This window comes from Triturus cristatus, chromosome 5_1 (genome assembly GCF_964204655.1).
Source record: "Triturus cristatus chromosome 5_1, aTriCri1.1, whole genome shotgun sequence".
In the NCBI taxonomy this organism is placed as follows: Eukaryota; Metazoa; Chordata; class Amphibia; order Caudata; family Salamandridae; genus Triturus; species Triturus cristatus.
This window is the reverse complement of record NC_140587.1, coordinates 446,721,967-446,747,284: the sequence shown is the minus strand read 5'-3', so window position 1 is coordinate 446,747,284 and position 25,318 is coordinate 446,721,967. Positions and strand designations below refer to the sequence as shown.

Sequence of the window (25,318 nt, the reverse complement as noted above, 5' to 3'; positions counted from 1 at the left end):
TCTGCACTTAACTACTAACAGAGCAATTATTGCTCTCCAGCAGGATCATTAATAGCCAGCGTTATCTGGGCATTTTTTATTGTCCTATTGTTGTCCTGCATCAGCCATGATGATGATAAAAACGGATTAAATGAAGCACACACAAAGTACATGTCCTGCTGGGCCTGTGCAAATTTTAAAAAGAAAAACAAATAGTGACACATTCTCCTACCTACTCCATTAGTCAAACTTAGTGTCGCAGCCTGAAGTGATAAGCAGCTGCAGGGGTTGGGAAAGGTGAATCAAAATAAACAAACTTATTTTCTCCTGCGCTGCATAGAAAAAGAATATCCACGCAGCAGGACAGTAGGCAAAGGTTACCGCGGCCAAAGAAAGGATTTGTCGCCATGCCCCTGTTGGAGATGAAGGGGTGAAAAAATAAACTAAGCCTCGTTAACATTTAAATGGTCTTTTAAAGACCTGTGAAGTACTCGGGTACGGCTGCGATAATCTCAAAAACTGTCTGTGTGTGTGCGCCCGGGCGCACACACACGACGGGGGAGGGGGGGGCGGCTTTGAAGCACTTTGAGCCCCATGGCGTTGCGCGCCTCCCTTCAAGCCCTTACTGCAAGGGCCAAGGCTCCAGTTTGGGTGGGCCAGGCTAATGTTTGGGTGGGCCCGGCCCACCCGGTAGAACCGGGCCTGAATTAGGGCAGTCCCGGGACGCTTTTTTTAAATCAAGAAGTAGGGGAACGGACTAGCATAATTTTTAAAAGTAGGGGCACGCCGTGCCCTTCCGTTCCCCCCCACTTCTAACACTGATTACCATGAAATTGTAAACAAGACCTTACAGTAGTTTTGTATGGTATGACTTGACAGCAAAGCTGTCATAAGACAATTACATGTTACATGAGAATCACCAGGAGAGGGTATTTGGCTCTGCCAACATGCTGGGAGCCAGAGGTACATGTTTGGATTAGTCTGAAGTTGTGTGCTTCCACAAAAAAGTCCCTGCCTTCCACACAGCTGTGATGATTTTGTTTACGTATCCAGCTGCCTGAGCTTGAACTTTCAGGGTCACACACAACTATTAAAGTGTCTTAGATAACTAGATCATGGATGTTGATTGATTTGAAATGTATAAAGCGCGGCAATTACCCTAGGGCATCAAGCGCGGTAGCAGCACAAATGGGAGCAGGGCAGTCACTGGCCTACCTGGATTTTTAGGTCTGGCTTCACAATGCAACGGTCACCTAACAATGAGATGGGGGGTGAAAGAGTGGTGGTGATGTACATCTTTCTTCTTCATCTCCATCATACAATACTCGGTTAGCCTTAACTCCTGCTGCAAACCTATTGTTGACAGAACGCATTGGAATACACGGTTAGGCGATATATTGAAAAACGGTCGGTTTCTTTTGTGCACCAGTTTCTTTCCTTGTTGTCAGAAGTAAGAATGCTTCCACGAATGGCTCGTGGGGTCCTAGGCCCCGGCTCCCCGAGGGCGGATGTCGTCTTGCTGTTGTCAATTATTCATCCTCTGTGATCTGCCCTTCTGAGGCAGAGGCGTGGAGGCGGCCCGTCTCTATGATCATCTGTGCAGCCGTCGGTCCCGCTGGACCCCGAGCACGAATACAGGGCGGAGCTGACGCGTTTTTGTCGCTGGCGGGTGGGGGCGAGGAATCGCGGTCGTTAAACTACTCATTGGGTTGACTGTGTCCTTTTCATTCACACTCAGGCAGAAACTCATGGGCAGCCGGAGGAACAAAACCCGGAGGAAAGACGAGTAGAGTTTAAAAAAAGGTACGGTCGAGCTAACGCAGTATTTAAGGTTTTTAAACTAATTATGAACATGTGCATTGATGTCATTAAGAGAGTTTAATCTAATCCTTCCTCTGTCCATTCCATCTGTTGCCACAGACTGGCTGACCCTTCTTAGCACTCTTTCCAGAACTTTGCTTCTCTAAAATGAAAATGCGTCGTAATTTGACTTGTGTAAATGTTAAATGGGGGTTTAGTAGATAAAATATGTTTTCAATGAAAATTAATTGGTTTATTAGCGGCTCCCCTTTTCACATTGTAATTATTCGGTATTCTCCTTCACACTTATCAGGATTGTAGAATGTTTTGTGCATCGTTTGCCTGCTAATGAGCCAAGCTCTGTTACTGATGCACGAGCTGTGGAGGGTTTTACCTCTGAGAATGCTTTTTTTGTTTTTTTTTGTTCCTCATTCGCCAATAATCTCACTTCAAATTGCACTCCAGGTGTCTGTACTTACTCTCAGAAACTGAGGAGTGTAGGCTGTTAGAAGTGCAGCCCCCGCCTACTAGTACCAAAAACACCATGAAGATCAACAAAGAAAAACTAAGAATGCTTTTTGTCCATGAAACTAGTGCATCTAGTTGACTCTGTACTTACTGTCTGCTGTTCAGAGAAAGGATTGTCGTTATTGTGAAGGCGGCTTATGGAAGTGAACACTTCCCCCTGCTCAAGTCGTTAACGGAGAAGATCCACCAGTATTTAAAGAAGTGCCTCTTAAGTACCAAAGTTCACACCTAGGGATAGCTTTTACATTTTTTTTTCCCGAGATGGTGTCTTTACTTCTCAATCTCCTAAACAGAACTGCTCAAATTGTAGCATAATTGCGGGAAATAAATCCACCAACCCGTGCCTTCCTTTATCAATTGTAACTAACACAACTACATCTTAATTAGGTGAATGTGAATAACAATTAATGTCAACCCCCTGTAAAAATTTAGCCAACTTGGCTTTTAAAAATGTTTCTCCTGCTGCGTGGACAATTCTTGCTAAATAATCTTTCCTGGCAACAGATTTCCCCTCCACCTACCCAGAAAGAGGATGTATGAAGGTGTTCTGTCCAAACACCCAGGATCCCTGCCAAGTAGAGAATTGTGCATGGCAAGGACTGGAAGCATCTCAGGCTGCTGCCGCCACTGGAATGGTCCCCCCTCCACCTGCGTCGACCGCCTGAATCCACAGCACTTGACCAAGAAGTTCGAGCTGCCTTTCTCCAGTGCCCTCTCCTTGCTACCTGGAATCAGACACATTAGCTTGATAGGCAGAATCCCTTTATCTGGGTATCTTTCACTGGTATCAGGAAAGGTGTATCTGAAGGATCAAGTGACTCCTTGGCTTGCTCAACCCCACAGTCTATCCTATGTAAAGAAATCTATCTCTAGGGCACTGCTTGTATTGGGCCTGTACAGTGCTTGGCCTCTGCTGCCGCCATGTGCCCCCTGCCCTCAACTGACCCTGAAATTTCTTTTAAAGACTAATAGTCTATATTATTCCAGATCTTCTATAGGAGAACTCCTTTGGGGTCAAGAAGGAAAATATAAATATAAAAAGGATCCACCTTATAGAAGCACTTAAAAGCCAAACAAGTGCACTTTAAATTTGGACTTGTTTTGCCGAGGGCATCCAGTGCACCTTCGTCCCTGATTTGGACACATGATCCCACGTTCTCATCCCCATACCATCTGCACCTACTCATTCTGCACTATCCGGAATCCATTTTGCAACTTAATGGGTAGTGCTACATAAAAGACATTTCAATAATCTATGTTGGAGTTCATTTTTGCAGCCACAATTGTCGATTTTGTCCAGAGAGTAATGGTAAAATTGTGTGCAGTCACTCACATAGAACAAGGCAATTTTTGGACAAAATGAGGATTAAAAAACATGTTCCTGTCTACAATACCTCCACTCCTTTTACTAGCGAAAGTGTGGAAAGTTTGGTGCTTTTCTTTCACCGCAGGACAGTCTCTTCCAGCTTCTGATCTTCGGTAGCAGCCTACATCTGCCTTCCACATCTGGATCCTGGAAAGGCATTCTCTCACGGTGCACAAAGGGTATAATTGATCAATGCTTCCACTAGGAGCTGGGTCCTCTTCAAAATAAGGTAATAGGTCTGACCATAATGGGGCCAGCTCTAACGACCTGCAGTTTGTTTTTCAGAAAATCATCAAACCAGTGTAGGTACTTGCCCATGACCCTCCGTACCTTGGCCGTCCTGTCCGGAAAGACAAATGTGGTACTTGGTATCAAAATCCATAAACTGATTTAACAGCATGAGGATAGGCGCACCTTCTCTATCCTGTGCCCACAGCAGTTCATGCTCACACAATCCATTAAGGGTGTCACTATGCGGACAGCGGACTAATTTGCACTTATCAAAATGGTTGTGGGTTTCCAAGAGCCATTGAAACTGGGCTGTCACCACTTTCTTAAGGAAAGTTGCATAGATAGACAGACTGGTAGCTGGTCTACCCTTGGGTGGGGTGGTGGGATTAATAAATAGACTGATTTCTCCCTTTGATATGAGTTGGTAATCTTAATAGAAGTCAGTCCATATCGAATCATGTCTTTATAAAGTGAAGAACAAGTCAAATTGATTGTGGTGCCATTTCATTTAACTATTCTTCATGATAAAAGTCTCCATTTGACTGATTTGAATAGATGTCCTGTTTACTAATCACAGGAAAATGCTGTTTTATATTTTCTATCTTGTTTATTAGAAAGGAGCTCAACTCATCATCCAGCACTTGCGTGAGACTTAACAATTAGTTTGAGTTCAGTGAATTAGGGCATCCCACTGCCAGATGGAAAAATATTTGGTGTAATTGTCATCTTCGACTTTACTCCCACAAAATGCTTTATTTGTCAAGCAGCAATCTTCAAAATTCTTTTAATAGGATGGATAAGCATTTTGTCTTTTGTCCTTTTTCTTTTTAGGTCTCGCCTGGCGAACCCAGCGGCAAGCGCTGTCGCCAGCGAGATCTATTGTTGCTGACTTGCCTCGGAAGTGGGACAGGAGATGGGCACGCGCAGGCTTTTGGCGATTGGAGCCTGTGTACGCGCTTACAGGCACGCGGTGTGCACATCTCCTGTCCCCCTTCCGTCCTCGCAAGCCAGCATGCAGTTTCACATTTTTTTTTTAAACTCGCCCCATTGTTGGAGCGGCCCGCAACGGCGGGTCCGCTCAAGAAATAAACATTGACACTGTGCCTTCATCGGCACAACCACTGGACAAATGGAGAATCCCCCACTCACCCAGTCTGCGGGGGAATCCTCCTGAATGGCGGCTGGCTCCGGATCGCTTCCGGAGCACTTCAGCTCCTCTATACTTCTGCCAGCACAACGCGGGGCTCTCTCCTTAGGCATGGGAGCCCCGCACTGCTATCTGCCGCTCTTCACCCGGGCCCCCTCCTGGGACCCGGGACTTCAGCTCCCGCACTTCCTCTCTGGCGCTGGGGCTCCCTCTTCACCACGGGAGCCCCGGAAGGGAACAGGCGCTGCCTGCACCAGCCGCATGCGCCGCCACTGGGCACGCAAAAGTTACAGGTACCGCGCATGAGCGGGCAGCCCTCGCCCTCCCACTATGTGGAGCTGCTTTCTGTTTTGCTTGTTTTATGAAGTGAGTGAGGTTGTGTGCTTTCCTAGTCTGGGGGTGGTGTCACGAGGTGAGTCTCTTCTGGGGTTCCTCATGAGGTGAGTGGGGTTGTGTGCTTTAGTTTCGTCTGGAGGTGTTGTCAGGAGGTGAGTGGGGTTGTGTTGTGTGATTGTTTCTGGGGATTGTGTGAGAAGGTGAGCGGGGCTGGGTAATTCTCTCGCATGGGGGTTGTTTGCTTTAATTTCGTCTGGGAGCTGAGTCATGGGTTGAGTGGTGTTGTGTGATTCTCGTCTGGGGTTGTCATGAAGTGAGTGGGGTTGAGTTGTGTGCTGTTTCGTCTGGGGGTTGTGACTGTGAGGTGAGTGGGGTTGTGTTGTCTCCGGTTTTACCTGCCAGCCTCACACTCGCTCTTTTCGTGTCGTTTCTGCTGTATTTTGGTTTGTCATGTTGAGGGCCTGTGTGGTCCCAGGGCCCTCCAGGTGTCCCCTGTCAGGTGTGACTGTTACTAAACCCGCTCATGTCACCATATGATGGTAGCGGCAGCCCTGCATGCATAGGTAAATAATGGGACGAGTGACACTACAAGTACCAGCATGCAATTGAACAAAGATGTCAGGCCTGTCAGAAGTTCCCGTTTCGAAACACGCTAGTCTGGGAGCTCTGGGGTTTAGGGTGATACAAGTGGTGACTAGAATGGCAGACTGAAAACCAGGATGTAAATATTGTGTGACCTGGCATACATTTACAGACAATCACTCTAAATGTAACGTAACACGGATGCCGCATAACTTCACCATATAGAATTAGCCCCTCCTGGTTTTGCTGCTGCTGTGGTTAATAGTAACGGACTGTGTTTTCAAAAAGCGATTCCAATTGCATCAGAGGCCCGCGGAGCTTTTGAAAGCGGGCCTTGGTAATGTGTCTTAATTGTGTGCACCGTATCTGTCTGGGGATCACGGGCTCGTCGCGGAGTGTTGAAAAGGAAAAAAGGGGAAACGGAGGAAAAGAACAAATTCTGTCTGCGTTTGAAAATGTTTGATGCTCGGAAAAGCCCTTGGCCAGAGCAGGCTCGCGCCCGTGGTCTGATACGATTCTTTTGTGAATGTAAAACTAACTATACTGTTTCTTCCGAGAGTCTTGGGTTGGTGGTGGGTAGGGCACGGGGTGTGAAATGTGTAAACGAACACGAGATCACTTACACGATGTCAGTGCAAATGCATTTTGTGTATATTTGTGACGCAGTCTATGTCCAGAACTCAGTAGAATGAGACCATCACTTCCAGGTTGGCATAAGGAGATTTTTCAGTGACTGTTTGTACAGGCGACGTCACATTGGCACTGATATCGGAATGACATGTTATCATACGTCGCTTTGCTGTGACGTTACAAAGAGAGCTAATGTGTGCAATAATATATACTGTATACTTTTTAGAAAAGAAAAACAATATAAAAATCAGTCATTTACAATGCTAATAGCTCAAAACAATGTCACTGCGAGACCTATTGCATTGTAAATACTTGTTTCACCTTGTACTTTGCTGAGTTTTCTTTCTTTAGATCTCTGAAGAGCCCAGAGGTGTCATGGTATTGGGTCTTAAATTGTATTTGGGTCATATCAATCCATCATGTTTGACATTGTATGGTAAAGCTAGACGCCATTGGTGCTAATGTAGAACCCTCTATTACTGGTTGATTACTGTTCTACCTTCCTCTGCTTACCACTCATTAGGATCTGTAAAACTATCTTTCTAGCCATTGAGTCTTTCAGTGCCCTTCTCCAAGTAAAAAGCAACATAGGTGACTTGTTCTTTCTGAACAAAACAAGCATTGGTATTATGAATACTTATCTCATTTGGTCACATAGATATCAAACCTAAGGTCCTTTACCAAAGTACATCTTTTATGAACATGCTTCCCAGAGGTGACCAATTTTCAACAAACGTGGCAGAGCCCATCTTGTCCCAATTGTCAACTGGAACTATAATTGATGCATAAAGGCAGGTCTTTTGTTTGTGGAATCATTAGGCTGGGTTTACCCTCTTCCTACCGTGTTCTAAAAGCACTTTTATGTTTTTTGATGGCACACAGCAATTTAAAAGTTATTTTTGGAAATTGTCAGAACCAAATTTGCACTTTATTTCAGTGACCTTTGCATGTGATAACCACAACTGTTCTTGAATACTATTTGTCAAAATATGTAGCCAAATGTTAACTTCTGTTTCAAAGAACGGGCTTGTTGATAGATAGCCTTTTCCCCATTGTTTTTAGTTGTTTCTTTTGTGTTTACACAGAAAATGAACCATATTTGTGATGGGATTTGTATGTTGACCATGCTAGCAAAGCCTCTGTTGAAGCCCACTTTTTTAATGTGCATTTAAGCCTTATATGTTAGGCTACTCCCACAACCGTTGCCTTTGTATGGGTACCCAAACACTATCAAAGATGAGAGCCTTCCTCCTAACCAGGATACTGCAGTTGAAAATATATGTTCTGTGGCCCCTCGCTCTCCAGATAGCGTTGGGCACAAGCATTCATAGCTTAGCACAATGAAGGTTGTTTAAGAAATGGGTTGTGAGCACTACAAGCAACATGCAGCATAACGATGCTGTATACCCATTCGCACAGCTTTCGTGAAATTGCGTCACAAACTCTTAAATTTGTTCATGAAATTTTATTAAAGAATATTCAAATGTAATCCAGCTTGACTTGATTCATACACTATAAAACTGTCCACAATATCCTAATGCTTCACGTACAACACAGTCCCCAAAGTTGCACTAGAAATGTAAGTATCCAGCCAGCGTTGTGAGTTTTTAAGGACTCAGCACCTCAATAATATCTGAATATATAAATCTAAGTTTACTAAAGACTAAAGTCAAATGGTACAAAGCATACAATTCACAGTACACAATACAAATGGCAGTGCATTGATAATACAATGATAAAAACATGGCAGTGTGTGTATGTATTTTATCTCTGTGCCATTTACCATCACTAGATGAAACGTAAGACTCCTACACATACAGACACAAAAGCAACACCATGCAGAGGATTGAATGGGCCATAGAATGTTTTCAACATATAATATATGCAATTGCTACACAGTTGCGAAGATAACACACTGTGAAATTAAGGATCATAATGACAAATCTGGTTACTTTGGTAGGGTTCTTATTAGGGTAATCGCAGATACTGAAAATACTTTAAATATACACAGCACATTGCCAATGGAATGGGAGCCGATCAACACCTGAGTCATTCACCAAAACAACTTGGCCCTTCTAGATCCAGCTAACATGTAGAGCAGCCAGGTGCAGGGTCTCTACTCCAAAGGCATGGTAAGAGGCCAGCAAAACAATAAAAGGTGGTGCAGGCAGGGAGTATGTTTACCAGGCAGTACACTTGGGTAATCCTCTGCTGGTCTGTGAGGGGCAGCGATGGATTCTAGGCACATTTTCTGTCTCTGGACTCCTTTGGCTGGCTACAAAGGAAAACTCAACAGCCGAGTGAGTGAAGAAGCTTCAGCAGTGCCGTCGGGATCCGTCCCAGCAAAGAGGAAACGGCCAGCAAGATCAAAACTGGTCTGGCTCTTAGAGATTGTTCAGTAAGCTGGAATGGGACATCTTCTTGTATTCCCTGACAGATGGGCTGCAGCCCACTGCCAATCAGGTTAAAATTATTCTGAAAAATTGTAAATCCAGTTTGGCTCAGAGCTCCCCTCTTCAGAGAGGAAAAGTATCGCTTGTCCTCTTTTAGGAATGCAATGAGTTGGCAACTGCCTGTGTGCATCCAAGTTTGCCATCCTCCACGGTTTTGCTTTGATGGGAATCATTGTGTATTCCTCTGCAAATAGATAGTCGAGACAAAGGGACGGGGAAGGAAGGAGTAGGGTATAGACATTCATACACATTTAAAGATGCTTGTGATCAGCTAAGGGTAATCCTACCACTGGTGGCATCACTAGTGATCAAAAACGACAGAATGCACGTTCTGATGTTCGGAATTTTATTGCAGTTTTTGCACCCTTGTAGGAAGGTAGAATCCTTCTGCATAGTTACCCTCACTTTTTGCATGGTGTTATGCTGTTTTTGACTAGTCTGACAGGGATCCTGCTAACCAGGACCATAGTCTCTCTGCTTTCTCCCGTAAATTGGTTGGTAAGTACTTGGTACATCCCATATTGGACACTGGTGTACACTTATCAGTCCCTAGTATATGGTACTAAGGTACCCAGGGCATAGGTCACTGCACTTAAAAGCTATAAGTCATCCCAAGAGCAGGCCTTTCAATCTTGACGGCAGGGTGCTTGGTTCTAAGTGTGAGGGTGTCCCTGCATGAACCCCTACGTCCTATGGAGCCCATTCTCCCGGGTTGTAAGAGAGACAGCCATATGACCTATAGAGGAGCACCTTGTCATTACGCGGTAACCATCTCAAAACTGGCTGCAACGAATCCTATCATGCAGCGTAAAGCTCCTTTGGGAGGCCCTCGGTGCTCCCGGTACCTGTCTTCCAGACTCGGACAGCAAGGCAGGGCTGCTACCGGCCAGAGATACGTTTCTGCCCTCCTGCAGCTGAGCCAAGCTCGGGCAGGGGAAGGCAGAACAATAGGTATCCTATCACAGGGAGGTGTGACCACCTCCCAGACAGGATTTAGTGTATTGAGGCAGGTTGGGAGCGCTTGCCAGTGCCACATAGTCTGCATGCAGGGCACACTTGGTGCCCTCCATTCATAGGCCAGTTCAAACCAGTTCAGGGAGCCGTTGGCTCCCGCTCTGTCGTGAAACCGGACAAAGGATAGGGAAGTATCCTCCCCCTTGTCCAGCCCCTCCTTAGTGAGGAACCCCTTAATCTTCCCAACCCTTTCCTTATGTTATTTAAGGGCTTACCTGTCGGTGGGTCCCTAGATTCATCGTGGGACAAGATTAATTTCAGACACCACTTCAACCATCTGGGCACTCTGGACTTTGCTGGACTTCGCTCTTGGCATCAAGGCTGCAACTAGGAAGACTCCTGCTGCTCTTGATCCCATCGCCCTGCTCGTCTGCTGCAACGTCCGTGCCTGTGCACCATACGTGAACCCTCCAAAGCCTGTGGGCATCCAAGACACCTGAAGGAATCTCCCTTCCCTGCATCTACAGGCACTGCAACTAAGCTGACCGGTCTGCTGATCCTGAGCTCCCACAGATTCCGGAAAGGTTCAGCAACACAGGTGGTGGTCTTCACATCCCTCGAGGCCTGCCCTGGCCTCTCACCAAGTTTGAGGCCAGTATCCCTCTTCGGCGCTGCAGGAACCGAACCCCTGTGCACTGCGTCAACTTGCAGTGCAAAGGCTTGTTGGCTTCCTTCCACCAAGATCTTCGGGGTCCAAGTAGCCCCAACCTCAAGCATCTCCAGTGACCAAGATCTTTACCCTCACCGCATCCTCTTGCATCGTGGGCTTGCATCTTTGGTAAGCTGCTCGAGGTCCTCTTGTGACTCCAGTGCCTCTGGTCTGTGGGTCCTCTTGAGGGTCATCTTCGTATTCTTTGGGCTCTCCTGATTGATCGAGCGTGCCCTGACCCCCCTGCTTGTGGTGAGTCTCCAGGACCTTGCTGATCCCGTCCTTGCACTTTTCTCCACTTCAATGTTGGTTGCAGTTGCCAAGGCTTGTTGGTGCTCCCGCCGGATGCTGGACACCGACCCCTCAACCCTTGACGTGGGACAGCTAGTGTACGGATCCTGGTCTTCCACAGCATCGCCTGGTCCACACAGCTGCAGTTTTAGGGTTACCGTCAGCTCCCCTGCAACACCCGACATCGGTTGGCATTCGTCTTCCGTGCCTCCTGGTCACTGCTGAGTGGCATAGATTCTGTCCCTTCTGCTTGCAAGTTCTTCACATTTTGAATCCACCATTGGTTACACCGAACACTTTCACCTTCTCCAGCAGCGGCATGTTTCTGAAGTCCTCCATTGGGTTCGACGCGGTTTCCGATGCCACTTCACACCTATTAACCCGGCTTCCCTGGGACAGGTATCCTGGTCCCTAAGGTATCCACGGGTGGGGTGGCTCTCCAACCTTCTGTCTTCCACGGGGTTTCTTCAAGGGCCGCTGGGAAGGGTCCTTCTTCTTTAAAATTGCAACCACGACTTACCCATTGACTTGTATTGATCACGTTGTCGTGTTCCCACTTAGCACACAACCTCTGTGGGGCTCCTAGTTACTTACCTCGGGTGGTTCATTGGGTCCCCGACACATCTACGTCTTCTAGGTACACTCTTGACTCAAGTTGTGGTTCGCATACCAATTATTTAGTATATGGTTTGGTCCCTCCCTGGTGACCGCTGTGTATTAAGTGCTACTTACCTGTTTCTATTGTAAAGTATTGTGTGCATTGTGTATATCTCTGGGTAGGAGATATCTGTACGTGTTAGTAAGTGTCTTATAATAAATTCATATTTTTATAAATACACTGTGTGGTTCTTTTTCACTTAATCTATACTTCTAAGATTATGTTCTGGTAAAACAAGCTGCTTTACACTCCTTCTGGACTAAGCCTGAAGGCTGCTCTCCACAGCTACCCCCTAGAGAGCTTTCAGAGGTTGTCTAAGACCACTAAAATCACCATAAGGGTTCTCTGGATTGGTGCAGGGTGCCCACTCACGTAAGTGTGCATCATATACCAAGCCAGTTTCTCACAACCCTATTAATACTGCCACCAGCCGTTGACCGTGGTGACAACCTGTTTAATATTAGCGGGTGGGGAGACCAATAGAGGTTCTCCTCACAAAAGAGTATCCCTGGGAAGCACAGCGTGTTCAGTTTGAGAAGGCCCCACAAACTGTTGTGATGGTTACAGCTGCACAAATCGTTATCGCTGTTTATTTGTGCCTTTCAACAGGCCCTTACCCTTCCACATTCATTCACTGCAACCTCTGTTCTTTACAAAAAGAGTACCCTAGCTCATTCGTTCTCTATAAACCCTATGATTTACAAAAAGTGTTCTCACCATGCATCAGTTCTTTTCAGTACTTTTTCATGTTTCCATATTGTTAGAACTATCTTCCAATGCCCAATCTTCTTCTGTATTAAAAATTTCTCCTAGGGCTTATGATAAGGCACAGCATATATCACACACTTGACAACTTTTCATAAGCCCTAGGAGAAATGAATGCTGTGCCTTCTCTAAAACGGTGTCCTGCTAACTATGCACCACCTCCAAGGCGACGCAAAGTTACTGGGCCTTCCGAGAGCTTGTTTGCCCCTGCACCCAGGTCGGTAATATGATGTGTGCACAGGTAAATGCATTCCTTTGTTCTCAGAGGTCAAAGATCCATGCAAATTAGGAGCACCTCAATGATATTGAGTGAGCATGAAATATGCTCCTCTGAAATGGGTATTCAGTAAGTATTCTGTCAAGTGCCTGCTGCACCTTCTGTGATAAAGAAGACCCCCACGGGTGCAAAAAGCAGGCATAAATGCTTTCTGCTGACCCGGGGCACTTTGATAATCTAACCTGTGTTAGACATATGCATCTGAAAGAGACAATTAGTTATAGATTCCCTACCTGTAGAATTACCCCCAGGCGTCAGACTGGATCCAGAGAATTTTTTAGTCCCCAGAACCCCTGCTCGTCGAAAGGTGGCATTGGTCGACTCCGCGTTCGTCGTTGGCGTCGTGGTCACAGAAATGACATTGCAGTATCTACTTAGACTCCACCCTCACGCACTGATGTTCTTTCTTTTTCCGCGCCAGCCAGCGCCGATCCGGAGAGAGCGGTACCTCCAGTGACTTTTTGACTGACTTTTTTGCGACTTTTGTCGACACTGTTTTTGAGTCTATTGACTCCTGGTGCACGCAGGGATGTCCAGTCGTCCTCAGCCTGGCTTCGAGGCTTGCGACACCTGTCGCAAGCTGATGTCGGTTATGGACCCGCACCACGTGTGCCTGCGGTGCCTGGAGTGCGACCATGATCGCAAGTCGTGCTCCGACTGCCGGACCATGAATCCGGAGTCTTTGCAGGAGCGGTCCCGAAAGCTTCTCGAGGCCCGGCAGTCCGCTCTGCGCTGTTCGAGGTCCCGGTCGTGTGGGAGGTCGAGGGACCAGTCGCGGAGTCACCACCACTCGTCATTGAAGTCTTCCCACTCCTCAGGTAAGAGTCGAAGAAGCATCATCGCTCTTCGACTTCTCCCCGTCCAACGGCCGACGCTACGAGGGATGCGGACGGTGCCTGTCCTTCGGCTCCACGTGCGGAGCCTGAAGGGTCGACTCCGGGTTCCCCTCCCTTTCCGGGACCCGGAGCGACCCCTGCCCAGCTTTCGGAGTTTCTCCGAAGCGATGCAGGCCATCTTTAGACAGCCGGACTCCGCCTGCGCGCCTTAGGGCCCTGCGGACTTGGCTAGGGGCCCTGGGCCTTCGGCTGCTCTGGCCCCGGCACCACAGGGTCCCCTTGGAGCCAGGCCTAGATCCGGATCGGCGCCGGTCGACCTTATAACACCTCCCCTGGTACCGATCCCACTGGCAAAACGTCCACACCCGACGCCGGTTGTGTCCCCAGCCGGCGTCGACCCCGGCCTCCACCCTGACTTGGACACTGAGCTGGACTGACGTCGACCGACGCTGGATCCGGCGCCGAGCGGTACTTTTGTACCTCTGTTCTACCCTGGTGTTTCCTACAGGCCAGATTGGCAACCAGAGGAGGGTGAGGAGGGCTGGTAGTGGTCTGTAGACCCTTTAGCTGACCAGTTGGATGAACCGGACTGGAGAGAGGAGTTGGGGGAAGCCAGTGGTCTGGACACCTCCCCAGACCTTAGCATGCTGTCTCCTCCTACCGTGGCTACGGAGGATGGTGCTTCATACGCAGTGGTGTTGCGTAGGGCGGCCGAGGCCCTCAACCTCGAGCTACCTACGGTGGCGGTCAGGACGAATCTCCTAACGGAGGTGCTTCAATCAGCGATGGCCTCTTCGGAACACCTGCTGCCTTTCAATGAAGCCTTTACTGACATCCTTTTGGGCACCTGGTCCAAGCCTAACACGGGGGCTCCTGTGGATAGGATGATTGCGCGACGCCACCGCTCGGCTCCGGGCGACTCCTCTTTCCTCTCCCAACACCCCACCTCTGAGAGCTTGGTGGTCCAAGCCTCTACGTCCAAAGGCGCAAGCCCTAATGCACCACCTGATAGGGAATCCGAAAGGCTGGACCATCTTGGGAAGAAGATGTTTTCTACCTCCAGCTTGGGACTGCGGTCGGTAAACACCGCATGTCTGTTGGGCCGTTACACCCACTCTGTGTGGGATACGGTAGCGCAGGTGCTGCCACAGTGCCCGGAGGAGGCCCGGGCTGTGCTCTCCTGTGCAGTCGCCGAGGGAAGGGACACAGCCAAGTTTACCATCAGATGTGGACTGGACACCGCCGACTCACTAGGCAGGACGATTTCAATGTTGGTACCCCTTCGACGCTACGCCTGGCTGAGGTCAACTGGTTTTTCCGGGGATGTCCAGGCTACCTTGCTGGACATGGCTTTAAAAAAAAAAAAATCTTTTTATTGATGACATTATACATAAAATACAAACAAAGTAACACTGTATTGTACAGAGCATTACATTGATTCGGATCTTGTCTTTCCTCGCCCAACTCTGTCTATACTAATCCACAAGTATGCCTATACTAAGGTGTTTTGTTCATTCGTGGACATGGCTTTTGATGGCAGTCGCCTGTTTGGTGACAAAGCGGACAACGCGCTGGAGCGCTTCAAGGACTCCCGGGCTACAGCCAAGTCCTTGGACCTCTCTAGCACCCGCCCTGCGCAGTCTGGTTTTTGCCCCTTTCGTGGCTACGGAAGCGGTGCCCCGCCACGTTCCACCCAGAGCCACAGGCCGGCGCAAGCTGTCCAGCCCCTGCATGGCCGAGGATGTGGGACGAACCGTCGTGGGTCTGGGGGCCAGCGAGCAGGTCAGTCCGCCAGCGCCCCCTCTGCAGCAGCCTCCAAACCCTCTTAGTCCGACCTTACAGAGCCACCAATCGCCAGTGGGCGGCAGGATTTGCCATCACCTCCCCCACTGGCGCACCATCACGTCGGACAGGGAATTTTTGAAGATAGTCTGAAGGGGCTACTCCCTCCCCTTCGAGACTGCCCATCCATCCATGCCACCTCAACCCCATTGCATGTCGGAGAATCATCTGGCCCTTCTCCAACAAGAAGTTACGGCTCTCTTTGCCAAGGGAGCCATCGAGCGAGTTCCTGCCCCAGAAGTAGGTCGTGGTTGCTATTCCCACTACTTCCTGGTGCCCAAGAAGGACAAAGGCCTGCATCCTGTCTTGGATCTCAGGAACGTTGACCGCTTCCTCTGGAAGGAGAAGTTCAAAATGTTGACACTAGCTCAGGTCCTGTCTGCTGTCGACCCTGGAGACTGGATGGTAGCGTTGGACTTGCAGGACGCTTACTTTCACAACCCCGTCATGCCGGCTCACCGGCGTTACCTGCGGTTCACTGTAGGCCACGTGCACTTTCAGTTTACCGTGCTCCCCTGTGGCCTACCAGCGCCCCTCGGGGCTACCTCTCAGCCATTTCAGCCATTCATAGGCTTCCTGATCAGCCTTCTCTTTTCAAGTCCCCTGTTGTAAATCGCTTCCTTAAGGGCATTACTCATCTTTTTACTCCTGTTCCCTTCGTAATGCCCCAGTGGGACTTGAACTAAGTTCTAATTTATCTTATGTGCGCTCGCTTTGAGCCGCTACATAACTGTCCTCTCAGACTTTTAACTTTAAAGACTACCTTTTTGGTTGCCATCACCTCTGCTCGCAGGGTGAGTAAGCTCCAAGCTCTTTCTTCAAAACCTCCTTTTCTGGCTGTTCATCCGGACAAGGTTGTCCTCAGAACTCAACCTTCTTTTCTTCCCAAAGTAGTTACTTCTTTCCACATTGGTCAAACCATCACTTTGCCCACCTTCTTTCTGCCTCCGCATCCTTCTAAGGATGAAGAGAAGCTCCACCGTCTGGATCCAAAACATGCGCTTTCCTTTTATTTGAATCGCACAAAGCAATTCCAGGTGGATGACAAACAGACTATCTCTAGGTGTGTCATTTTGTGCATAAAAGCTTGCTATTCTTTGGCAAAGAAGGAGCCTACAGTGGGTCTGCGCGCCTACTCCACCAGGGCGACGGCAGCTACCAATGCTTTGGGACGTGGAGTCCCCCTCCATGACATCTGTCAGGCAGCTACGTGGGCATCTCTGCACACATTCACAAAACATTACTGCCTGGACAGCCAAGTCCGGAGAGACGGCTTCTTTGGCCGTTCTGTTCTCCAGGACTTTCTGGTATGAACTTAGTTCGCAGACCCACCTCCGGGGTTGGTATTGCTGGGGTATCTATTCTACAGGTAAGGAATCTATAACTAATTGTCTCTTTCAGATGAACAAGTTACTTACCTTCGGTAACGATATATCTGTAAGAGACATAGATTAGTTATAGATTCCTTACCGCCCCACCTGTCCTCCCCGTTCTGCGAACTGACTTCTAGGTTTAAGGACTTCCTTTCAGGGCCCTAGTTGTGTGAACCAGTGGTCAGTGTCTTGCATGGCTCTGCACTTCTGGTGTGGAATGTTGTGTAAAAGAACTGACGTCAGCGCGCGAGGGTGGCATCTAAGTAGATACCGCAAAGTCATTCTGGTGACCACGACGCCAACGACGAACACGGAGTCAACCGACGCCACCTTGTGACGCGCAGGGATACTGCTGATGAAAAAATTCTCCGGATCCAGTCTGACACCTGGGGGTAATTCTACAGGTAAGGAATCTACAGCTAATCTATGTCTCTTACAGATATATCGTTACCGAAGGTAAGTACCTTGTTCATTAATCATCCAAAGCCCAGCTTCCTCCTCTCTTACTTGTTGACTTTATGCATGGCTTTGACCACGCTGCCTTTTGTCCAAGTTCACACTAGAAATACCATTAACATACATATATACATATTTAAAAGTAACGCTTTTTTTGGAAGGTGAATCTATCTCACATAGAGGTGATTCTGGGTATTCAAGAGCCCCAGCTTAAATAGTTTTTCAGTGATGACAATATGTCAATTGTTATGTGATCTGTGATGTTACCAGTGATGTCATCAATGTTGTTATTTGTAATATTGTTAATGAAATCACGAGTATTGCATTAGTGAAGATTTATTTTGCTGAAGATTGATTTTTGCATATAGCATCAGAACTCAACTGATAGCTTGAGTGGTCAGATAAATGACATCCTTTTTCCATCATATGAAACAAATCATATTCATACATAACATCAAGTCAATATTGCATTATCTATTCCACAGATGATACATTTACATAGTACAGCACTTTAAGCAACATTCAGCAGAACAATGCTACAGTCCAGTAATGTTGCATACTCCTAACATATACAGTAATTATACATCAGCTTTTAGGAGGTCAGGGTGTTCTCGTAAGTAGTTGGTAAGCGGTTCCCAGAAGTTAAAAGGTTTCGCAGCTGTGGGCAGTTCTGCTGCATAGATCAGAAAATTATCTTTACAGTCGATAGAGTCCAGTACCCATTGAGCTACAGTAAGATAAATTACATCCTTAATTTTAAAATGGAATGTTTGTTGCCAAGCTATTTTTAGTTTTTCTTAACAGACAACTGTAATTGTATCTTTCTCATTTGCTGTGTTTTCTGTTGTTGTTTCATAGGTGGAAATCCATTCCAGAGAATGGGCTATGATATTGAGCGCTTTGTTGGCTATGTGAATGAAGGACTGTTGTGCTGCATTTGCCGAGATGTCTTAGAAGATCCCCTTCAGGCACCTTGTGAACATGCCTACTGTGCCTTGTGTATACAGGGATGGCTGGTACATCACCCTAACTGCCCTGAAGATAGACAAGAGCTGGATACTGCTACACTTCGACCTCTGTACAGGTATGTCACACCCACTCTGCAGTGGTTTCCAGCTCGCTTTCCTGCCACTGTGTGATATCTGTTCCTCACCACCACGTGATAACTGCTCCTAACTATGTGATAATTGCTTCTCACTGGGAGCCGATGACTTGTAACTCACGGTGGCACTGTGTGAGTTGGCAGTTCTGATATCAAAACATTTCTAATCAGTAGTGTTGCGTACCACCTCGCAGAGGTAGGGTGCCTCGTACTCTGTTTCGACCGCCCACGCACATGCAATAATAACTTGCGCCCACACACAGTAGAGCTTCGGTGGAAAGACCTCGAGCGGTCTCCTTCCCTTTATTTTATAACCTGTGGCCACACCTGGCCCGAGGGTGATGTGTGACTACATCCGGCATGCCTGCCGGGTTAAGGGTTGGGTCAAAGGCAGTACCTGGGATGTTGATCGCTGCAGCGCGGCCCCTGATGCGCTGCCCTGGGTGGTGCATTACGTGGCAGATTTTCTTCTGTTGTCGTTGGCTGCTGGTCGGTTGGCCCCATGTCAGCTCCTGAGGTTTCTTCCATAGTGGGCCAGTCCTCTTCATCCGCTCTCCCACCCTCCAGGGGTGGGTCTTGACGGCCCTTGAACCATGAGATGGTCCGGGCCATGGTTTTTTGTCCCTTCACGGCCGTTACCATGGTTACATCACTCCTCACCACTGTCCACACCCCTTGCCCGTACGGTGTCCTGAACTTCCATCTGGGTCTTCGGTCTTTGATTACCACTTTGTCCCCTGGCCTAAGGTCACAGGATTTTGCCCCTCTCTTATGGCTGGTTCCCGCATTCCGGCTTTCCCGGCGAGGCCCGTTAAACATCAATGTCCAGGGGGCCTGTTGGGTGGTGCTGTGGGGCGTGACCAGATAATCCCTCAGGAATGACTGGAGGTGGTGTTTTGGGTCAGTCTGTTCTGTCGCCGCAATCCAGAGTGCTTTGTTGAGTGTTCGCATCAATCTTTTGATTTCCCCGTTGGCTTGGGGCCAATGGGGGGTGAGGTGGTGATGACTGATTCCGTGATGCTTTAAGAAATCACTGAACTCCCCGCCTTGAATTGGTAGTCCATTGCCACTTTTAATCTTGGTGGGAAGTTAAACATTGTGTATGCCTTCTCCAAGACGGGAGCCACTTGTGTGAACGCCGTCAAGCTGATCACTTCCACAATGGGGTATTTGGAGTAGGTGTCCATCATGACTAGCGTGACTTTCCCATCTGGGAAACTCCTTAAGTCTATGCCTATTTTATCCCAGGGTGTATTGCACAATTCTGTGATGATTGGTGTGGGTGTTTCCGGAGCACCGGTCAGTTGACATGCGTGGGACATCTCTGGACAACTTCTTCAGCCAGGTCGTCCTGCCCGGGGAATCATATCTTCTCCCTCATCCTAGACTTCATCTTCACCAACCCTTGATGTCCTCCGTGAGCTACTTGCGTCACGTGATGCTGCAGGGCCGTTGGGATGACTATTCGGGACATGCGCAAGACGATCCCGTCCTGAGTCATGCTGAGCTCATTCCTTACTTTCCACATCTTCATGAGGCACTCCCGATCTTGCCCCGCCCAGTCATTAGCATCCTGTAGAAAGTTTTGCCATGTCCCACTTTGGAATTTGTTCCGCACCTTGGTGAGGACTGAGTCTGTTTCAGCTGCATCCCTGATGTCAGCCAGGGTCAGGGCTCGTGGACAAGTAGCACATTAGATTATATTGATAAAAGCTTCTGCCGCCTCAGCTTCATGAACATCAGCTTGGAGTTCCGAAGGTACTGGGTGGCGGGAGAGGAAGTCGGCTGGATTTTTTGCTCCAGGTTAGTAGACCTCCTCCATCATGTATTGTTGCAGCTGGATGGCCCACCGCTCGATTCTTGGAGGTGGATGCGGGGCTGATCCCCAGAATAGCGGGACTAGCAGTTGAAAGTCGGTGACCACCTTGAATGATTGACCACTCAAGTAAAGGTGAAAATGCCGACACGCCCACTTAATTGCTAGGACTTCTTGCTCGCGCTGGGCGTATCGCGCCTCAGTGGGGGAGAGCGCTCTGCTGGGGAATGCTAGGCCTGCCCAATTCCCAGACTCCTGTTCCTGTGCAAGCACTGCTCCAAGGTCCACTGGGCTGGCGTCCACTAATAGTTCAGTGTGCTTGTCAGGGTCGAAATACACCAGCGTGGTGTTGTTGAGGCATGCGAGTGCATCTTGATACGTTGCAATGCTGCCTGTTCATGGGGGCCCCAGTTCCATTTGGCGTCCGCCCAGGTTAGAGCCCTCAGCGGCTCCGCAATGGTGGCCAGGTCCGGGATGAAAAAGCCACAATATGTGGCCATCCCGAGAATGGTGCATACATCCCCTGGCATGATCAAAGGATTGAGTTTGTTGCCAGACTTTGGCATATCTGTTTGTCTGGATTACTGCTACATAGCTGCTCTCCTAGTGTTCTACATGGTTTACCTAGTTGGGTGCTTTCCTTATTCACTTCTCACTGAGCTACGCTATCACATCCCTCCAACCCGTGCTATGCATACAGCATAAAATGGGCCATCACCTACATGTGATACGGAGGCGTGTTCAACATAAAGCAAGACAGCTGCGATGTCTCACACAAACATACTAACGTGTAACGTGAGGGGCATGCACACCCCTGCCCGCCACTACTCAATATACACATACCTAAAGCACAGGTCCACCCATATAGCACTCCTACTGTAGACCCACCTGACCTCCCTGGAGATAAACAGGCTGCAACACCGCTAGTGCGGTCAGCTGTTCGCCACGGGATACTCGTCCTATGCTAGAGGGACTTTAATTTGGGTACGGGCGGGGACCCCTTTTGTCGCCAAGGAGGCAAAGATAGACCCCAATGGGAGATATGTAATTATAAAAGCTTGACTCAATGGCTTGTAGCTAGTTCTGCGCACGATTTATGCCCCTAACTTGGAGCAGGTGTCCTTTCTCCCTTTCACCCATACTGGCGGAATGGATTTGAATCCCAGTGCTTCTGGGAAGCGACTTTAACGCGATCATAGACACAGCACTGGACCGCTCTTTCCTCCCTCTGTAAGCACGCACTCTACGTCCAACGCTCGAGCACTGGGGGATTGGCTGAATCACTGGTCCTTGGAGGACCTGTGGCATGCCCAGAACCCAGACGCAAGGGTGTATTCCCACTACTCAGCGTCTCATGGACTGCATGTTCGCATCGACCGCATTGTAGGGTCGCCAATATTACACCCCAAGGTCGACCATATAGAGTATCTGGGCCGCAGGCACTCTGGCCACAACCCACAATGCTTATGTCTGAAATGGGAGCAGCCGCAGCAGGCCATACCCCTGTGGCGCCTTTAAAACTCTGCCCTGGCAAATGTGTCATTCTGAGAGGCAATGGGGACTGCCACGGCCAAATACTTTGAACTGAATGAGGGGACGGCAGGAAGTAAGCTGATTGAATGGGAGACGTTTAAGGTGACTGTCAGGGCAAAATGCATGGGAATTAACTGGAATATATGCAAACATCTCAGTGCAGCCATAGGGAAGATAGAACATGACCTGATGCAGATGGAGGCGGAACTCGTGATGCATCCAGCCACCGCACCGAAACTCAAGGCGAAGCGGTGGGAGATAGCGTGGCTCATACTGCAGGAGCAGGTAGCGCACCCCATCCACACACTCGGAAGCGGAGAGGGTTGCCTCCTGCATACACAAACTTAAATACACGCAGAACTGACCAGCTATTACCGAACCCTGTACGCATCAAAAACAGCACCTGAGTGCGGGCAACTTGACACCTTCCTCTCTCAAATAAAGCTTCCCAAATTGGATTGAGCGCAACTGGTGAATCTAGAAGTGCCCATCTCACTAGACGAAATAAGAGAGGCTGTTAGATCACTGGCCACAGGCAAGACCCCTGACACCGATGGTCTCCCGTTTGAATATTACAAAATCTATGCACCCACGGTCGCTCTGCGCTTACATGCGCTATGTGTCGAGGCACTTAAAGCCGGGCTACTCCCTGCATCACTCCGGGAAGCGCTCCTCGTTTCCCTACCCAAGCCCGACAAAGATCCGGTTGACCCTGGTTCGTACCGCCTAATGGCCTCACTAAATACGGACTATAATATCCTAGCTAAAATACTGTCTGAAAGACTGGCCCCACTGGAGCCAGCGCTAGTTCATCATGACCAGAATGGCTTTGTCCCATCCCTTAACACTTTACTGAACCTAAGGCGCATGGCAGTAATGGCTGCACTCGCGGTGCCTGGTGCTGGACCTGGAGAAGGCCTTTGACTTGGAGTGGGGGTATCTCTTCGCAATACTAGCCAAATATGGTATCATAGGCCGTTTCCTCAGCCTGATCCGCTGCTATATACAGAACCAACAATGCGAGTAAAGATGGGCGGCATGTCTCTGGGCCTTAACTTATATGCTGGGGCACCCGATAGGGTTGCCCACTGTGCCCGCTCCTCTTCGCGCTGGCGGTGGAGCAATTGGCCGCAGCACTACAGGGGCGAGGGTGGAATGGGGGATTCCCCTGGGAGATGGGGTACACAAGGTCTCACTTTACGCAGACAACATTTTGGTGTACCTCAGGGACGTGTGCCTGATCCCATCAGGCCTATCCCAAACATTAGCGGAGTTAACGTGCTTTTCTGGACTGGAGCAAGTCTTGTCTCTACCCCTTCGTACATGGACATCCGGAACCAGTACCTGCCCACAGCGGGGACAGAATCAGGTGGCAGTCCGACACCTTTCACTCCCTGGGTGTCAGAATCTATCACCACCAAAAGGACCTCCTGGAGGGCAACCTGGGTTGGGTGATCACAGCGCTGAGATCGCAGATGACCTTCTGGCGTACACTTCCCCTTTCGATGATGGGTTGGATAGCCGTGTTGAAAATGGTAGCTACACTGTTTCACTAACCTGCCCCACTGCATCCCACCCTCTTAATTCCGGTAGTTCGAGCGGCAGATAAGAGAGTTAATTTGGAGTAACTCCCGATGCAGAGTAGGTCTAGCCAAACTTTACCTCCCGTCGGACAGAGGAGGACTGGCAGTCCCCAACATGGCACACTACTATCTGGCTTCATAGCAAGAATGGGTGGCAAGATGGTTAGCGGGACTACAACTGAACAACACTGCTGCCATTGACCCACCTCGGTCGCTGGGATACATCCTTCATTTGTTCCACACTTGCGCTAAGCATAGAACACCTGGGCAGCTATTCCTAAAAGTCGCACGCAAATGCTTTTGCAGAAGCCTGTACATCATTCGTACTGTGCCTACTTATGCGCCGGCACTGTCGCTGTGGGGCACCCAGCGGGAGAAGGGTGTGGCGTCTTCCGCAGAGCTATCTACATGGCTGGAGTCAGGGGTTCAGACATTGGGTGACCTTTACCAAGATGATGCGCTACTGCCGTATGCAGCGCTTGCGGAACCGAATGACCTGCCACTGGCGGCTTTCTCCTGCATCGCTCCCTCCTAGCGACCCTCAGGGACAAATGGGGGGATATGTCCACAGAAATGCCTACACACCTGACCATCCAGTACCTGCATGTCATGGGACGAGGTAGGCACCTCACTAAATGGCACACTGACTCACTACGCCCCCACACGGGGGTGTCCCTTAGATCGCTTAAGCAGTGGTGGGAAACAGACAGAGGTCGTACTTTCGAAGACAGGGAATGGACTGAGATAGTACGCAGCTCTACCTATTTTCCATGCAATGCGTGCTTCAAACTCAGACAACATTATATGATCCAGAGAGCATACCTCATGCCAGCAAAAACCAACACAATATATAAGTGAACGGACGCGGTATGCCCCAGGTGCCAACTATTAGACGATGACCTCCTCCATATGCTTTGGGTTTGCCCGTAACTGTGCGATTACTTTCAGCAGGTCAGCGACACATTGGCTGCGTGCACTGGCTGCACTCTCATGTACGTGAGAGGAATGTATACTAATATCTACATCGCTCAGTTGTTACCCTTGTTAATGTTCAGAACTCTTATTGGTCTAGACTACTTAGTGATTGATACATGCATAGCATATTGTTTGAGTATGAGATAATACAACACCGATGTGACTACCATCTCTAAGCCGATCAGACATTGTACTCAACAACCACAAGCTAAATGATTGGTTGGAAACACCTGTAAGTACGTCTTTCCCTAAGGGAGCAGAGACACATCTATTTGTTAATGGCTGGTAATAGTCTGTACGCTGTGTAATCATGCTATTGTAAACATGAAATGTAAACCATAAATGTAACAGAAAAAACCAATAAACAGTTGTTAAAAAAAATATGTGGCCATCCCGAGGAAGCTTCGTACCTCAGACACGGTTGTGGTTGGTGGTGCTTGTTTTATCACCTTGGCCTTACCGGAGTCAACTTGTATTCCATTTTGGTTAAATATGTATCCGAAGAATTCAGTTGTTGGTTGAAAGAACAGACACTTTTCTCCATGCAACGTGACGCCATGGTCCTGTAGGCATTTCAGAGTGACTCAGAGGTGTTTGTAGTGTTCGGCTGCTGTGTCAGAATGTATGAGAATATCATTACTAACGTTTAGGACACCCGGTAGCCCTGAATGTCTCGCGTATGGCATTTTGAAATACCTCGGCCGCTGAGGAAATGCCAAAGTTTGAGGCGCTGATAGCAGCGCATCCCCAAATGTGTGCTGAAGGTGGTTATGTACCTACTTTCTTCTGCCAGGACCAGTTACTGATACCCGGCATTCAGGACAAGCTTGGTGAACTACCAGGAGCCGTTGACTTCAACCACTATCTAATCCATGGTCGGGGTTATGTGGCGTTCCCTTCGGATAGCTCTGTTTGGGAGCCGCATGTCAATACATAGCTGTATTTTCCCTTGCTGTTTTGGCTTCTCTGCAATTACCATCGGAGAGACCCAGGAGGTTGGTCCAGATACCCTTTATATTACTCCTTGTTCTTCAAGTTTTTGCAGTTTGCGTTCCACCAGTGGTCAAAGGTAGAATGGGACACGGAGGTGCCAGAG

The 25,318-nt window shown here is 48.6% G+C and overlaps 1 protein-coding gene across 9 annotated transcripts in view; it reads left to right on the top strand.

Moving 5' to 3' along the window:
* Positions 1–25,318, top strand: part of LOC146831037 (RING finger protein 151-like) — a 313,078-nt gene that overhangs the window by 117,516 nt on the left and 170,244 nt on the right. For 5 of the 9 annotated variants that reach the window (XM_085605254.1, XM_085605253.1, XM_085605250.1 and 2 more), the window contains 2 exons: positions 1,718–1,782; positions 18,072–18,297. In XM_085605254.1, the coding sequence (XP_085461380.1) occupies positions 18,092–18,297 (206 nt within the window). In that variant the 5' untranslated portion in view covers positions 1,718–1,782; positions 18,072–18,091. The remainder of the gene's footprint in view (positions 1–1,717; positions 1,783–18,071; positions 18,298–25,318) is intronic. The other 4 variants (XM_085605257.1, XM_085605256.1, XM_085605255.1 and 1 more) reach the window with 1 other exon arrangement.